At 35.3% G+C, this 18,792-nt stretch overlaps 1 protein-coding gene across 6 annotated transcripts in view; it reads right to left on the bottom strand.

Moving 5' to 3' along the window:
* Window positions 1–2,051: 2,051 nt before the first annotated feature.
* PPP4R4 (protein phosphatase 4 regulatory subunit 4) overlaps window positions 2,052–18,792 on the bottom strand; it is a 106,489-nt gene continuing 89,748 nt past the window's right edge. For 4 of the 6 annotated variants that reach the window (XM_057733453.1, XM_057733456.1, XM_057733455.1 and 1 more), the window contains 8 exons: window positions 16,877–16,918; window positions 16,704–16,778; window positions 11,605–11,674; window positions 11,104–11,187; window positions 10,706–10,799; window positions 9,533–9,603; window positions 5,605–5,752; window positions 2,052–3,145 (listed from right to left, as the gene is read on the bottom strand). In XM_057733453.1, the coding sequence (XP_057589436.1) occupies window positions 3,121–3,145; window positions 5,605–5,752; window positions 9,533–9,603; window positions 10,706–10,799; window positions 11,104–11,187; window positions 11,605–11,674; window positions 16,704–16,778; window positions 16,877–16,918 (609 nt within the window). In that variant the 3' untranslated portion in view covers window positions 2,052–3,120. Of the gene's footprint in view, window positions 3,146–5,604; window positions 5,753–9,532; window positions 9,604–10,400; window positions 10,800–11,103; window positions 11,188–11,604; window positions 11,675–16,703; window positions 16,779–16,876; window positions 16,919–18,792 lie in introns of those variants that run through there. The other 2 variants (XM_057733454.1, XR_009053350.1) reach the window with 2 other exon arrangements.

The raw sequence follows: 18,792 nt of genomic DNA, 5'->3' as shown, positions 1-18,792 counted from the left end.
CAATGCTTCACTATATTTAAGTGTCAGGTTTTAAAAACTGTTCCTACACAGACACACACACACACACACACTCACTCTCTCACACACATGCTATAAAAACTGATAACAGATTATTGACTTAATCAAATTTATTTTATCTTTGCTGTAAAACCCCTAGTCAAGCTGAAGAGGTCGTTCTATTTCAATTCAAATATTTCACCTATGCCCCCTGACGGCAGGCAAAATGGACTTACTCTTCCAGAATAAGGTGTCTTTATAAAGCTCAGGAAATCAAGTAATGGAGATGATTTTTAAATGTGTATGAGGTTATGGAGAAAAAGCTCTATATACTCCTCTCCATTAAGTAAAATCCTTTTCAGCCCTCTCCATTTCTGCCAGGAAAGTTGATTCTACAGGTCTGTTTTTTGCTTATAATGCTAATTAGTGATATTCTAGAAACTATCCTTAAAACTGCAAGTTTCTTAATTAAAGAGAGAGATATCCCTATTTCTCTGCAGCTACAGATGGAGGGAGATCTTTCTTTGTCACAGAGCTGGTTTAAAGGAACTATTGGTAAGTTGTTAAACTGAGAACTTTTACAAGAGTATCAGTCTTGTTTCCGGTGTAAATCGAGATATGTGTGGATATTCATAACTGTCACCAACTTGCTTTTTACTCTGTTTTTATATATCTGTCCTCAGAAGTATAATTTTAACAAATATTTCAATGAGTTTAGAAATTGTCATGTTCTGTGGAAAAAAAAGAAAACCTCCAAACATAACTTTGATTGACTGTCTTAATTGATAATTTAGTGCCTAGGTTAAGACTGCAGCTGACTTCTGTAGATTCCTGAGCTTTATAAGCAGTAGTGACTTTTCTCTGTCAAATCACTGTCCTCTTCTCCTGCATGCATGGTGGAAAATAAAAAGTTCCTAAACTCTGCTAAACTTATTACTGAACAAATAAACTGAAATTCTTCATTTTATTTAAAGTAACAGAGTTAATGCTGGCTGTGGGGAGCTGCCCTGAACAGGGGTCCTGGTTTCCGTAGTTGCCCCCAACAAGGGGCCCTGGTCTCCAGGACACAGGCCTGGGAGCTGCCTTACTTTAAGGGCTTGCCTAGGCTTGCCTGGGCAAGCATAGCTCTCTGTCCCGCCACCCCTGACCTACTGGCTACGTGCCTTAAAGAACGCATCTGCTTCTGTGAAACGTGCTGTGTACACAGTCTCCTTGATGTTTGTTCCTTAGGAATTTACTGTTTAAGCATATAGTTAGCGATGCATGCAATCATAAAGATTTACAATTGTCCCAAAGCAAATACAAGATAACAGGATGTTTTAGATTGTTGAGTTGAGCTTTATCTTAAAGAGTGACAGACATATGTCTTGCAAGAATCCTTTTGTTCTTTCTCCGCCTTGACAAAAATCATATATAAGCTTGTACTAAATAAAGTTCGGTATCAGTTGCCTGTGAGCTTCTGATCCTCTCGACCCCATTCTGTGTCTGTCTCTTTAATTTTCTTAGCCGCGTCGAGCTCATCGCCGGACCTGATCGACTGCCGGCTGGCCCCGGCAGCTGACTATGAATCAAAGTGCTGGAAAACCTGAGGCCACTCTGAGGTCCATTACGTACCCCAATACTCTCTCCTAGACCATAATGTATTCAGTTCCATGCTAGTGATGTTAGTAGGAGACGCCACTAAAGTAGTTAAATGAAATTCACAAAGAATGTATGAATTAACCCGTACTGTCAAGCTTCTCATCCCTACTCAGTTTTTAACTACTGACAAAATGAATGGTTGAATAATTCCATTTACCTGATTGTCCTTACATGAAAGATATTAAGAATCACTAAGAACAGCCCAAAAAAGAGGCCATATGTAAGGAAAAGGGGAAACAAACAGCATGAAAGCCTCACAATGAGTAGCTGTCCCCTGGGTAATTTATAGTTGTCCGTGCGCTTTTCTGGTTCACTACTTAAAAATGAACTGTCTTTAATTACAGAATAAAAACTGCAGGAAAGTACTTAAAACTTTTTTCACAAACACAGGTATCTCATTAACCTATGTTTTATTTTGAGTAAATTCATTATTCATTATTTCACATTATAAAAAGTAACCACACACGCATATGCAGTCACAAATTAGAGCATCTTCATCATACATCAACATATTTTAAAAAAACAAATATTTTCTAATATCAATATAGTTATATGCTGATTGCATTTTGAAATAGAGAAGCTGACAATAGCTTCATACAGTGTATCTCAAGAATTGACATTTTTAAAATTAAGAACTGTATATGTTCCACAGGCAAGTTTTGATGGAAATATTAGCATTAGTACAAACAAATGCTGTTGACATAGCTTAAGCATGATAGCTTGGAGTAACAGCTGATTCAAACTAGATTCATCATTTTTAATTCAGTAAGGACAAATACAATCTAAAATGTAAACAAAGTATTTATAAAATAAATTCTAGGAAATAAAGGAAATCATCAATCTATTATTTTTAAGGTAGTTGTAGCTAAAAGTTATCAGAAATCTTTGTAGAATTTTCATTGCCAAATTTTAATTTCGGAATGTCCAGGTACAACATCTTGTCAGCACAATCGTAGGACTGATATAATTTCAGACAGCTGTTTGTACCCTGTTTTCAGTGTGACTTTTCAGTTGGGCTTCGAGATTTGTGAGAAAATGCAGTGTCTTTCTTACTCCCAAGTCCCCTTCCAAGTGATTATCTAGGCAGGGCAATTTCAGTTGATTTGGACCTTTCATACAATTTTTAAATGCTAAACTCTAGAACAATTAAATGGATGGTTTCCTGCACAAACAAATGCAGACTGATCTCTTTTGCAGCAGTAGTTAAAGCACATACCTAAAGTTGTTTTTCATTACACTTCACTATAACATTGGAATTCTGCAACCACATTATTATTCAAGAAATACATATTATCCTCCTAGGGAATATAATTTCAAACATGGAACGTTTAACAACATCAGCTGCCGTTATGTAGCTCTCTCTTTTCCATTTGTTAAATTAAAAAAAAAAAAAAAAAAGCCCCAGCCATTGCTTTAGCTTTGGTCCATCAATCACATTATCTCCAGTTGTCTTTGTTTTGCCTCCTTCATCAAGCAGATGATCTAAGGATTGGATTTTCTGGATTTTCTTTGTCAAAAAGGAAGAAAGGAAGACAGAAGAATGAAAGAGAGAAGAGAAAGAAGAGAGAGAAGAAGGAGAAGGAAAGAAGAAAAAAAAGAAAACAAAACATGAAAAATTTTATCCATACAATGCTTACAAAGTAAAGAAACAGATATAATCTACTTTGAATAAACCTAATGCATGAAAACTGTGGTTAAGTAGAAAAGTGAATTACACGTTAAAGACTACTTGGAATAACCTTTAATTACCAAATCCTACGTCCATCTAACATAGCATTCAATTCAATTCATACTTTTCCTATGTTTTTCATTTTCTATAACCATAACAGAAATTAACACAGCCTGAAATATATCAATCGTCTGGCCTTGAAAGACATAAGATATGATGCATTCTCGTACTTCCTTTGAGACACTGATATCCCTATATACCAGATGTGTCATCTCTCTGACATTGTAAAGCTGGAGAATGTATTGCACACAATTTTTTTGAGCAGCAAAAACTGAGATAATTAATACTTTCTGAAATCACTCCATAGGCTTATTTTAAGCAAAAAGGATAGATTTTCATCTGGATGCAGCATGGCGCTGGTGGATAATACTCTGATGACCTATTTCGGTGTGCCTTCATGGGAAAGTCCAAATTAGAACCACCTAACATGGAGAGGGAGTTGTGGACTTGCAGATTCAGTTACACATTAACAAAGCAGCTGTGATACCAACATTCCTCCCGCTTCAGAATATTCAGAAAAGAAGAAACAAACTTCATGTGACTTGCTAGCAGAGTGTTTCTAGATTCATTTTTTTAAAACAATCAATTATAGATATAACTGAATATATGATTATTGATCTAATTATATATCCTAAAATACTGAGCTAGAGAAAATTCAGTCAATAAAAAGGAAAATATGCTCAACAATGAAAAAAGATAAATATAGTAATCTGAAATAAAGGAGAGCTGTTATAAATATATTAGGCTTCAATGGTCTTTACTTTTAAAAAACACTATCGCATTTAGAGAGATAAGTTGAGAAGAGAAAGAACTGCATTTTGATGTTATTAAATGTGTTCTTCAATAGAAGAACTCCAGGGCAGTCTTTTGAGAGGAAGAGAGTCAACTGTGATCGAGAGGAAAGACTGCAGGATGCCCAAAACGGAAGGTGCATCAGAGGATGAACTGTGAGTCTGCCCTGGCATTTCACAGAGGGGCACGGCGAGGACCAGAGTGTTGACCTGAACTGCACGCGGCTGCTTTGCTGCCACGGGAGCCGGGCCATGAGGCTCCAGCTCCATGCTCTCCATTGACCACTACCCCGTCCTGCCTCTATTTCCAGACTTTAAATGGAACTCCCACAGTATAATCACTAGAGCAATAATTGTATGGTTAAGAGATTCTCTGTAAATAAAAGTATCCTCTGTATTAATTCTACTAACCTGTACAATCAATATTATTTTTTCTATTTACTATTAGTTTTTTCTATTATGTAGTCCTACTCTTTCCCTGAGCTCTATTCAATAAATGTGTTTCTAAGTTTTGAGTGAATTTTGAACATATCTATATTTGTATATACCAAATGGCCAATTGAAAATTTAGAACAAATTATAATACAGTTCAGTTCTAAATGGGACTCCAGTGTGGAGTTTCTGCAAAAAAATGCACATGAGAAACTTTATTAGAAAATATTCCTGAATTAAGTGAAATATGTTTTAAAAAAACCTGAATCGTATTTAAATTCTCTTCTAATCAGAGGAGTCAGGTGTCCCATGTGGAAAAGGGAACCTGTAACTATACTTTGGGCCTCCTGGATGAATCACTTCTACCTGGATATGACCTCTCATTATGGTAATTTTTTTTTTTTTTTTTGGCACTACCCTCTTAAATGTTTAACCTAAAGGAAACAAAGGCCTCAACAACTCTCACAAGATACACATGGTGCATAACAAGGAACCACAAAGGAGAAAAGGAGAACAGAGGCCCTTTATAACCTTTATAACCTTAAGGAACAAGTGTCGTCTGCAGATATCTCTAGCTTATTGGACCCACAACTCTGGATTATATGCTGCAGTAATATTTCTTAAGTGGCATCAGTTACACCCCTCCCTCTGAGCACTGGGTGATTAAATACTGTGTACTTAAGCTAGTTGTTTAAAGGAATGCAATTATACTCAGTGTCTTCTCAGAGCTAAACTTCCTGAATGCAAACATTTCACAGGAAACTAAACACACCTCAGATATTAGTAGGAGCCATTTAAAGCTTCTCGTCAACTCCCTCAGGTTGCATATATAAATTATCTTATATAAAGTATCTACCATAACAGAGGCACATGTGGTAACAATCCCTTTTAACAGATGGCATTTTCTCACGACAGGCACTTCTTATTCTTTGGAAAGTATCCAAGTGGGAAGGAAAGTACACTGAGAAAAAGAACAGAATGAAACACTTAGCAGCACATCACTGGATTACTTACAAGGTAGCCTTCCGTGGTTGTGTATCTTTACTTCCACTGCTCTTGGGATCAGCTGAGTTACCTGTCCCTCGAGAGGTGCCGGACAGGGTGGTATTAGAAGAAAAGGAACTGGGAGCACTGCTGGCATTACGAGTCCGGAATGAATCATCTGAAAGCAACACGTGTACAGTCAGCCAGAGGGAATGTACTTAGAGAGATGTGAAACTTTGGGAAGGTTAATTAATGATAGCTGACTTTTTTTCCCTTGTTTTAAAGTCAACTTTATTAAGGTATAATTTATATACAATAAACTGCACAAATTTAAGGTTTTGACATTTGTGCACATCCATGAAGCCATCACCAGCCAGGAGTGAACACACCCATCAGCAGGTGTTTGCTCCGCCCCCTCGTCATCCCTCCCTCCGCCCCCTCCCCCAATCCAGGTAACCACGGGTCGGCCTCCTGTCACTACAGATTAGTTTGCATTTTATAGAATTTTGTATAAAAGAAATCATACAGTGTGTACTCTTTTTTTTGTCTGGCTTCTTTCATTCAGTATAATTATGTTGCAATTCACCCACATCAATACTTCAACCTTTTTATCGTTGACTGGTATTCTCATAGCACAGACAGGCCAAAATTTGTCTACCCATTCTCCTATTGATAGACATTATGATTTTTTCCAAAAATTTGTAATCTATTACAAATAAAGCTGCTATGAACAACTGTGTGCCAGTCTGTGTGTGGACATATGTTTTAATTTCTCTTCAGTAAAAGTCTTGGGATGGAATTGCTGAATCACATAGTAAGTGTATATTTAACTTCCTGAGAAACTGCCAAATTGCCATCCAAAGTGATTATACCACTTTGCATTTCCAGCAGCAACATATGAGAGTCCTGGAGGGTTACTCTCCATCTCACACACACTCGATACTGTGAGTCTTTTTTAGACACTCACTCTAGTGGGTGTGAAGCTGTATCTCCATGTGTGGTTTTTTTTCCTCATTGCTTTAATTTGCATTTCTCTAATGGCTTCTAATCTTAAGTATCTTTTATTTACTTATTCGTACATCTTCTTTTGTGAAGTGCATGTTCAAATCTTTTTCCCATTTTAAAATCAGTTGCCTGATTTGTTTTAAAGATCTTGGGATATTCTTAAAACTAATAGTACAGCCACCATATGATCCTGCAATCCCACTCATGGGCACATACCCGGAGGAGAACATAATTCAAAAAGATACATGCACCCCAGTGTTCACTGCAGCACTATTTACAACAGCCAAGACATGGCAGCAAACTAAATGTCCATCAACAGATGAATGGATAAAGAAGATGTGGTGAAATATGGACTATTACTCAGCCATAAAAAAGAATAAAATAATGCCATTCGCAGCAACCTGGATAGACCTAGAGATTATCATAATAAGAAAAGGAAGCCAAAGATAACTATCATATGATATCACTTACATGTGGAATCTTAAAAAAAAAAAAAAAAGATACAAATGAACTTATTTCCAAACCAGAAAGAGACTCACAGACATAGGAAACAAACTTATCCTTACCCATGGGGAAAGGGGGAGAAAGGGATGGGGGAGGGATAAATCAGGATGTCGGGATTACCATATACACCCTCCTATATAAATACCAAATAGATAACCAACAAGGGACTACTGTACAGCACAGGGAGCTATACTCAATATTCTGAATAACCTATAAGGGAAGAGAATCTGAAGAATATACGTATAACTGAATCACTATGCTGTACACCTGAAACTAACACAATATTGTAAATCAACTATACTTCAATTAAAAAAGAAAAAGATCTTTGTGTATTCTGGGTACAAGTGCTTTGTCAGGTATATGTGACATCAATGTTTTCTCCCAATCTGTGTCCTGCCTTTTATTTTTCTAATGCTCTATTTCAAAGTGCCTCTGCTGGAATTTGATGTTTTTCTCACCATTCGACTAGGGTTATGGGTTTGAGGGAGGAGGAAAGAGGGAAAGTAGCATTTTCATCACATCCTATCATGGGTGCACACTGTGACATTTTTTTTCTCGTTTTATGCATTTTAGTTTACACTTCATGACCGATCACTAGAAATGGGATTTTTTGAGTCACAGAATATTTTTTAAAAACTAGGATTCTAGATGAACATGACTAAACTGCTTTCCAAAGGGTTCCACAGATTTTCATACCCGCCAGCAATGGATACACTGCAATGTGTTTCTCCGAATCCTTACTAGAATTCCCTTTACACTTCCCCCAGTTGGTGGTGCCCACATAGCTTTGGCATGCTGTGATTGATGACTGATGGGTTCACCTTACTAAAAAGTATGAATTCGACCTTCCATGCTATGAGTCTGACCCTTTCTTTGTTTTATTTAACACTACTCCCCCTGCAGTCTCTCCACGCTCCAGTCAAACAGCCTGCCGTTGCTCCCTGAAGAAATAACCATTAGCTTTTTCTTCTGACAGGTCCTCTGCACGGGATGGTACTCCACACCCATCTCTGCCCGTCAAAATCCTAGCGTACCTTAAGGTTCACCTCAACTGATAATGGTCCTGAAGCCCGTCTTAAGCCCCCAAAGTAAATAAAATCTCTTCTCTATGTGAATACCTAATACATTAATTAAGAGACATTTTGCTCCCATTTTCTCTTTATAGATCAGATGTGTAACTGTATAGTGACTTTTTCCTCAATCTGTAATTCATTAAGTAATAAATAATAATAAGCACATTTTTCTAACCAAGAAACCTAGGAGGCATTTCATTCAACCTATTCCCTCTCCCCCAAATACTGAAACTTTAAGACAGAATACTTTTCAAATATTTTAATAAATGATTTACCATGAGAGACACACTTTTATTTAAGGTTTTGGATGCTAAGGTTTAGAATCTGCAGCTCATACACAAGCCTACCTCGTTTTACTGCTCTTCACTTTACTGCAGATAAAACGCATAATGAGTTTCTCACATATTAAAGGTTTGTGGCAACACTGCATCCAGCAAGTCTATCAGCACCATTTTTCCAACAGCATTTGCTCACTTCGTGTCTTTGTGTCATATTTTGATAATTCTTGCAATATTTCCCTCTGTTGCATTATTATTCTATTTATGGTGGTCTGTGATCAGTGGTCTTTGCTGTTACTGTTGCAGCTGTCTTGGGGCACCATGAACCACACCCACATACGACAGCAAACTTGACTGATGAATGTTGTGTGTGTTCTGCTGGCTCCGCTTACCAGGCTTACCGGCCGTTCTTCCATCTCTCTCCCTCTCCTCAGGCCTCCCTGTTTCCTGAGACACAACAGTGTTGTGTCCAATAAAAGCCGTACCTATTCATTACGTATTGCCTGCAGCTGCTTTTACTCTGCAGCACCAGAGCCGAGTGATTGGGACAGAAACCAATTTGGCCAACAGAGCCCCAAATATTTACCATATGGCTCTTTACTGAAAAGTCTGCTGACCCTGTATAAACTCTCACATGTAAGAGAATGAGTCAAAAATTATCCACACTCTGGTTATATTAAAACTTCTATAAATTCTACAGCCAGAGTGCGGATAATTTTGGACTCACTCTCATGGTATTTTAACTGTTTAGCTGCATATGATCCACAGTGAAGCCATACTGTTAACTTCCTTAAAAATTACTGTAAAAACTTTTAGTCTATGCCTCAGTAGGTCCTCAGACCATGGTAAAACCTATCCTATCATTTTGTCCTTTTAGTCTTTTAAAAAGTATTGAACTCTGACTCCTGACACACTGAAAACAAAATAGTATTGTTAAGCATCTTCTTAATTGCTAGGGAAAAGTTTAATTTCTTCGCTATTTCATAAAGATATAAGTTTAGGGAAACTGTATCTAGAAATAAAGAAATGGGTCATTTAAGGAAAATTTCATATTTTATTAAATTTAACAGTTTTTTGAAGAGCTCAGATTCTACTTACCAGTTAGTGAAATCATAGAAGTCTTTGCTAACCCTGAGACAGAAGGTGTATACGCTGCTGTAGAACTTTTACTAGAAAAGAACATGATTTAGTTAAAATACAAGAATATGCTTGTTTCAATCCTAGTCACCTACCACTTGCTCTTTTCTAATCTGTGTTCTTTTGTTTTGTTTTCCTCTACTTCTTATGAAACATGTTTGTTACCTTTATTTCTCATTTATTTTTAACATTCCATGCCTCACAACAATTACTTTGTCTTTAACTTAAAAGCATTTCCTTCAACTTCTGCTACATCAGAAGAACAGTTTTTCTTTTAATGCCCAGCTAAAACAGGTTAATATGGATAAAACATTCCTGGGAATAACCTATCTTTAGTTCTAATCTCTTTTGTCCATCTCGAGATCACCCTATTGGCTAGGAACTCTAGATCAACCTATTAATAATGTCCAAAAACATAGCTGAAAATCTAGAATAAGCTTTTTTTTCAATCTTTTATAAAAAAGATAAAAATAATAAAAGAAAAACATTTTTCCATAACGTTATTTTTCTTGATAAATAGTTTTGAAGACATTTATGTTTCCTTAACATTACTGGGCTTGTTGCTTGATATGCAGCTGTTACATACTATGTGTGTACAATATATATAAAAGTCATGGTCATTTAATTTATGCTGACTCTCCCCTAACCTTAACCGTTTATAATTTTGCCTGCTGGGTCAAAAGGGAGACTAGCCATTTATCTACTGTCAGGAGAACTCTATTGTGACCACTTTACCATAGAAACAGGCCAGAGGCTTCCTTATAGACAGAAACAATACTAACAGCAAACGGATGCCCACATCCATTTAGGAAATGGGGCGTGTCCGTACCCACTTGGGAGCTGCATGGCATCAGTGACACAGCATGAGCAATACACGGATTTCACGATGATGTTATACGGCATCAGGGCAGTAGTCTTCCTAGAATTCCAGGATCCCTATTCTTACACACATCGGGAAACTACTTTTTTTCGATATGAAATCTTTACAGAAGATAAGTTAGAAATTATTGACCAAAAAAAAAACCTCAAAATTAATCCTGATTTTATTTAATAACGTAAACATTTTGCATAAATAAAGATGTGTGACCATAAAATGAAAATTAAGTCAAAATGTGGACAGCTGACAGACCATACCCAGAACATTTGTCTAAGTTGCCATATTTTGCATGAAAAGCTTGATTATTAAAAGACTGGCTTCGGATCAATTTGGATTTCTTGATTTCTTTGCCTAGAGTAACAAGCAGAAGAAAAATGCAATTGTTCAGTTCATCAGTTCATCCTTAGCTGCCCCAACCCCATTCCCTTTCCCATTCCCACCACTTTCAGTAAAACACTGATGGGTGTGGCTTCCTTTCCTTGGTTTGACCTGACTGGAATATCTCTTACCCCTACTGCCCATTAAGAACCTCCAAAACAACTACCAGGAAAAGGCAAAAGCTGCCTTCAAGTAACACATCTCATCTCATGGAGTGACTTCCCTGTAATCATTATGTATAAAAGGAAAAAAGGAGACACAAAAACAAGTTCCTTACTTGTGGACGGGGTGCCAGAAGAGGGTCCAGTAACAGAAATAGGGATGCTCTTGGGCAGAGTTGTTGGTGTCTTGGTGTCTCTACCTAAAACAAACTCTGTTTTAAGTGCTGTAATTTCCTCTGTGCTCTTATTAACCTCCAGACACATACAAGACAACACAGAGAGTATAAATCACTATCCCTAGCTAAGCAGCACTCTTTTCCAAATTTTGCTTTTTATATATTTCAGTATTTCAGTCTTAGTTATTCAGTGATCAATCTCACAATCTTACTGCTGTTATCAGACTTCGAGCTTCCCTTTGGAGGATCTGATCCTCACCCTTTACTCATGGACTCCTAAACCCGTATCACGGTAAGCAGATGATTTGTGAAAACAGTTCTTGATAAATGAAAGTGAAGTGATTTTCATATAAAATTAAAACCTCAGCATGGTCTTTCAGAATGCTAGGAAGCAACAACAGTTGTGTACCTTGGTGGTGAAGACATGGGAAAACTACTTACGTTTCTTTTCAAAGGTTTTATCACTCATGGGCCTTCCATCATTTTGTTGTTTCTCTTTTTCTAATTGTTCCTATTAATAAAACAGTATCTTAGCATTAAAGGTAAGCATAAGTAGATTTAGGAAATGATTCTAATCAGAAATTTCTCTAAGCTTTAGAGCTACAGATACAGTTTGCAAAAATGCCTAACAGAAGTAATTTTCCCCAATATTTTCAGATTTGTGTTTTCTTTAACATCTACAGAACCGTGCCCTTGGAGGCTTGTCGAGCGAAAACGAGTTTAGTATCACTGTTGTGATGAGCCTTTAATTTCTAGAAAGTATTTACTAATTCTCAACAGCAAAACATTTGTTACTATTGGCCCTTTCTATTTCTGACTGAAAAATGGCAGAATAATATTCTTCTTTTAAAAGACTGAGAGAAAAAGAAATGATCTCGTATATTATTTAAATGTTTTATTGAAGTATAACACACACAAAGTGCACAAATTACTTGTATAGTTCAATAAATTTTCCCCAAGTGAACACACCCATATAAATCAGCACCCAGCCCAAGAAACAAAATGTTACCAAAACTCAGAGTTCTTTATCCCAACAGAATAGCCAAGAAAAATCAATAAATATATCAAGTTCTGAACAAACATGACATAACCGACATGTACAGAACACTACAACCAATGCTGCAGAACACACATTCTTTTCAAGTGCACATGTAAAATAAAATAAAAAAAGGAGAGAAAATAGACAAGATAAAAAATTTCCACATAGAACTGGACTGCATAAAAAACTATTAAATAAATTCTAAAATTGAAAATAAAACATGCAAAACTGAAAAAGATCACTAAGTGAACTTGACAGTAGTGTTATGTTTCATCTTTTCCTCTATTATCTTGATCATAACAATCACAGTTGTCTTAAAGTCCTTGTCTAGTAACTCTAACATCAGGATCATCTGTGGATCTTTCCCTGCTCTCTGATTTTTGTCTTGGGTTTAGGTCATTAAGTCCTAAAAGTTTTTAGAGTCTACTTATTCTCTACATCTTCTACCACTGGAAATTCTGAATGCTAATCTTTGGCTTGGACTGATGAAATAATGCAATTTGCTTTTCAGAGGATTTCCATTTAGGTTTTTAATCTCACAGCGTAACTCTCTGCCGAAAAATAGACGATAAAAAAAAAATGGGAATTTTAGAACTGAAAAATACAGCCCTGGAAATTTTAAAATCACTGGATAGGCTCAGCAGCCAAACAGAGAAGGAAGGAAAAGAACTGGTGACACTGAAGATGGATCAACAGCAATCATTCACTCTGACGAGCAGAGTTCAAAGGAAAAAAAAAAAAAGAACAAAGCCTCATGGACCTGTGGGATAATAGCAAAAGATTTAACATGTGTATAACTGGGGCCCCAGAAGTACAAGAGTGAGGAACTGGGACAGAACATACATTTAAACAAATAATGGCTCAAACCTTCCCAAATTTGGGAAATGATATACATTTACAGATTTGGGAAGCTCAGCAAATCCAAAACAGAACATATTTGAAGCAAATCATGCCTAAACATCACAAGCAAACTGAAAAAGACAAAAGATAAAAGAAAAAAAAAATCTTGGAAGTAGCCACAGACAAACAGCATTATAGATAGAAGAAGAATTCAAATAAGAGCAGATATTTTATCAGATGCTATGGAGACCAGAACACAGACAGAAACACTTCTTAAAGTACAGTATAAAAAAGGCTGTAAATCCAGAATTCTGTATCCAATAAAAATGTCCTTTAGAGAGGAAGGCAAAAATAAGGCATTTTAGCTAAAGAAAACTGAAGAGAATTTGTCACAAAATACTTGCAACTCCAAGAACTTCCAAAGAAAGCTCTTCAGGCTGAAGGGAAAAAAAAAGAGGGAAATTTGGGTCCTAAGCAATGAATGAAGAGCACCGGAAATGGTAAACATCTGAGTAAACACACAGGTTTACTCTCTGAAGTTCTTCAAGATACATATGACAACAAAGCAAAAATTACTACACTGACTGGTGGGGTTTTCAATGCAGATGTAATTCACATGACAACTGTACATGAAGAACAGTATGGAACAGGTAAAGGGTTCTGTATCATTGTTAAATAAACTGGTACAATATTAACAATAAGACTATAAAAGGTTAGGTATGTATGCCGTAATCTCTAGAGAAAACACCAAAAAGCAATTCAAAAAAAGGTGGGGGTGAGAAACATCAATCGCTAAGATAAGAATGAAACAGGGGGTATTATCATAGATTCTATATACATTAGAAGGATAATATAAGAATACTAAATACAGCTGTATGCCAACAAATATGACAGCTTAGATGACCTGGACAAATTGGGGGGCGGGAGGAAGTTATCAAGTTGACAAAAAATAAAACAAAATCTAAATAGTTTTATAGCTATTAAAGTAATTGAATCAATTATCAAAATTTTTCCAAAATGAAAACTTTGAGCTTTGATAGTTTCACTAGTGAATGCTATCAAATACTCAAGAAAAAAAAAAAAAAAACCAATTTTATACAAAATTTGTCAGAAAATAGAGGAAGTGGTAATACTATCTGACTCATTTTATGAGGCCAGAATAACTCTAATACCAAACTTAAAAGGCCCCAAAATGACCCCAAAAATTATATACCAGTTTCCACTATGAATCTATGAATACAAAGGCAAAATTCCTTTAAATAAATTAGCCAAGAATCCAGCAATAGAGAAAAGGACAGTATATCATCACCAAATAGAGTTTATCCCCAAAATATAAAATCGGTTTACCATTTGAAAAATCAATGTAACTTAGTGTTTTAAAACATGAAGGTAGAAAAACCAAATATCATTGCAGGAAATGGAGAAAAAGCATCTGACAAAATTCAACAATCATTCATAAAAACTCTCAGCAGACTAGGAATAGAAGGGATAAAGGGTATCTAGATGAAACCTGTTGGTAACATCATACCTAATGGCGAAATATTGAACTAAGATCAGTAAAACGACGAAGATGCCCACTTGCATCACTTTTATTAATCAGAGGTCTTTTATTATACTGGAGGTCCTGGACCTTTTAACATGACAAAAAGAAAGAAAAAAAGGCACAAACACTGAACAGGAAGAAGTAATCTTACTGTACTTAAAGGTGACATGACAGCTCAGGTAGACTGTCCTATTAAATATAATAACCAACTTCTATAACAAATAAGCAAACTTAGCACATTTTCAAAATACAAGTTGAATATACAAAAATCAACAGTATTCTTAAACTCCAGCAACAAAAAACTAGAAAGTAAAATTTTAAAATTACAATTCCATTTACAATGCCAAGAAACATAATACACTAGAAATAAATCTAACAAAAGGCTGCCTTGAACTCTACACTTAACTCTACCAAAACTATTGAGAAAAAAAAAGTAAAGAAGGCTAAAAAAATGAAGTGGCAGACAATGTTCATGGTTTGGAAGATTCATATTGTTAAGGTGGCAATTCTCCAAATTGATCTACAGATCAATGCTAATTAACACGATCCGAACTAAAATTCCAGCAGGCTTTTTACAGAAATTGATAAACTGATTCTAAACTTTATATCAAGATGAAAAGGGCCTCGACTGGCCAAAGCAATTTTTTCAAAAGCTGGAAAACTTACCCTACCTGATTTTAAGAATTACTATAAAGTTACAGTGATCAAGACAGTTTGGACTTGCCAAAAAGATAAACCTATAAATCAGTGCAAGAGAATAGGGAGTCAAGAAATAGACACATGTATGCATGGACAATTGATTTTTTTAAAAAGGTGCTAAGGCAATTCAATGGGGAAAATAAAGTTTTCAACAAATGGTGCTAATTTCCCATTGAGATGGAAAAAATAAAGATACATACAAATTAACCTGAAATGAATCATAGACCTAAATGTAAAACCTAAAACTAAAAGTCCTAGAAGAAAACATAGGGGGAAAGTATTTATAATTTGGGGAGAGACAAAAGGATAAGTAGGACTTCATCAAAATTAAAAACTTCTGCTCTTCCAAAGACACCATTAAGCACAGACTCCAAGAAAATACTCATAAAATGTATCTCTGACAAAGGAGTTATACTCAGGGTTTGTAAAGAACTCTCACAACTCAAAAAGAAGAAGATAAACAACCTACTTTAAAATCTGAAAAGAGACTTCATCAACTAAGATATAAGGATGGCCAGTACACAAAGGAAAGATGCTCAGCCTCACTAGGCATCAGGGATAAGCAAATTGAAACCACAATGAGATAACATTACATACCCACCCTATTAAGCATTATAGAGGACACTGAAGGGTAACTGAAGCTCTCCACCACAACCAATGGCAATGTAAAATGGCACAGCCACTTGGTAAAACAGTGTGTTTTTAAGTTAAGCATACTTTACCAAATGATCCAGCTGTTCCATTCCTGTTATTTCCCCAAGAGAAATGAAAACATATGTCCCCTCAAAGACTTCTTCACTAATGTTCCCAAGCTAGAAGTAACCCAAATGTCCATTAAGATGTGGATAAACACATTGTGGTATATCCACAGTATGGACTACTACTCAGAAATAAAAAGGAATGACCTCTTTATATATACAAAAACATGGATGAATCTCAAAATAATGCTGATAGAAAGAAGCATGACCCAAAAAAGCACTAATACAGGATTCAAGTTATATAAATTCTAGAAAATGCAAACGAATTTACAGTGACAGAAACTAGATTAGTGGTTGCTAGGGACTAGAGTAGAAGATATGGACCACAAAGGAAATTTTTGAGGGAAGGGCAATGTTTGGTGTTTTATATGCTGTTTTCATGGATATGTCTATATGTCAAAATTCACCAAATTGTACACTTTAAGTATCTGCAGTTAATCATAAGTCAACTATACTTCAGTAAGGTAGTTTTTTTAAGCCTCTCAAATGTAGTTTTCCTTCCAATTCATAAAAGAACGTATTTCAAAAGATCAGGACTCTTCTTTAGTCATTTAGAGAAAATTCAAGTAGTGCGAAACTAAAAGAAATTATTAAGTTTAATAACAAAGCACAGTTAATATTGGTCAGAAAAGAGTACAGGTGTGTTCACGTGAAAACATACCATTTCCAAAAGAAGTAGCTCTTCTCTTTCTTTCTCTTGATCCAACAAATCTTTTTCATAAAACTTTTTCTGAAACTAAGTTTAAAGTTTAAAATGAAATTGTGAAACATTAATGATAAGTCTCCGCCAATTTTTAAGTATTCCTTTCAACACATGGTAAAGAGAGTACTTACAGCATCCATAGACATTTCCATTCTGTCCAACTCTAACACAGTCTGTAAAAAGAATGTTTTAAATTATTCAACAGTAATTAAATTAAATCAACTAATCATTTCTCAGAAAAACTCCTTTTCCAGAGGGAGGATCAAAGAAGAGACTTTTCCACAACGTGAAAGGCTAAATTAGCCTCTAAAGTTCTTCCCAACTTTACGTTGTATTTTTAATCGACCTCTATAGGAGCCACTTAAAAGTTTTTAACCTTAAGAAAAGCAAGTCTAGATGATTATTTTAAACACTAAACACATGCAATTTAGTTTCTAATAACTCCCTGTGCCACTCTTTTCTGAATTTTCAGAAATACAATGTAATTTTTGAATTTTTAAAAAATCTTTGAGCTAAGTATATACAAAGCTAGGTATCATCTGGCTTATAATCCTTAGTTCCTTGCCACAGAAACTTTTAATCATTATGGCATTCTAAACAATAGAAAAAACTTTGCTCTGAAAGCATTCTCTTAATTTAGTATTTGTCTTTCAGAATACATTGGTCTAAAACAAATTATTTCAACCAAATAATGGCCCATCAATCCAGGGTTCTGTCTTTGATAGAGGACAGTCCTTCTTTACAGGAGTAACTCTGATGGCCAAGATAAAGTACATTTATTCACATGCCCAAAGCTATCCAAAGCAAACATAATATTTATTTGAAGCTTTATTTTTATGCTGAAACTTATGAAAATGTTATAATTTATGGCATGAAATATTCCTTTTAAATGAAATTACTTTTCATCTTAAAAAACTGACTATTTCATTTTTATCCCAAAGCTTTGAGTAGCTCCCTGAGATGTTCCCATACCAATATATCAGTTTGATGAACATTATACTATAGAATTTTCATGGGACAGACTGACTTCCTCATGTGACATGTTCTTAAAATAAGAGCTGTACTCTAGAATAATCCATTGTAGGTTAATAACCTATCAATTTAATTATATAATTTTGCCCCTATTTATGGGGCCAGCTTGAGTTATCTCTTTAGTTAATAAATTCTCTCAAAAAAGTAACTCTCTCCTGTTTACTATCTTGAAAGTTAACTCCATTGCCTACGCTTCTGTAATTAAATGGTAAAGACAGAAATATCTGGTAGAAACAAATGTATGTATATATATGTTTTTAGATTTAGATGCATGTCCAGACTCTGGGTATTTCTGATTATTTCAGTTAATGAAAGAAGAATGTACATTTCAATAAAATAAAATCATACTAATTAATACTAAGTTGCCAAATCACTTTATTAAAAAGTTCCTTATGCAGCATCTGGTATTGATCTCTAGAAAAAAAAAAAAAAAAAAGAAAAAGAAATCAAAGGACTCTTTTTTTCCCTTACCATCAACACCAAGTTAAGACATTAATAAATTAATTTCTCTCACTACAAATAAATGCTCAAAACTGTCCTGAACTTCACACTCAGATCCATAAAAGTAATGATTTTAATTTGATTTAACCTTATAAAAATATTAGTTATATACTCGGCAAAAAGGTCTTGAAGACTATAAAGTATTTTAAGGTCTGACTTCTTTAACCCAAATGTTCACTTAGTGTTCTAACACTGCCAAACCAACCATGGAAGATTATCTGTTAAAACAAAACAAACAAAAACTCATAAGACACAATGTTACATAATTGAAAATGGGTAAGGGATCTATATTCCTGTCCTGGCTCTGCCACTTACTGGTAAGATCTGAAGCAGACACTTAACGTTTCTAGGCCTAGAGCTTCTGCAAAGTCAAACAGATCACTGAAGGCTCTTCTAGCCCTTTCAGGGCTAAGTTTCTATCAAATGTGACTTTCCCAATTTTACCAAAGTTTTCCGATTAGAAGCACTTACAAAGCATCTGGTGAATGAAGTATTCATTCATTGCTAGCTGCAC

The sequence above is a fragment of the Hippopotamus amphibius genome, chromosome 4 (assembly GCF_030028045.1).
Source record: "Hippopotamus amphibius kiboko isolate mHipAmp2 chromosome 4, mHipAmp2.hap2, whole genome shotgun sequence".
Taxonomy (NCBI): Eukaryota; Metazoa; Chordata; class Mammalia; order Artiodactyla; family Hippopotamidae; genus Hippopotamus; species Hippopotamus amphibius.
This window is presented reverse-complemented; position numbering and strand designations above follow the sequence as displayed.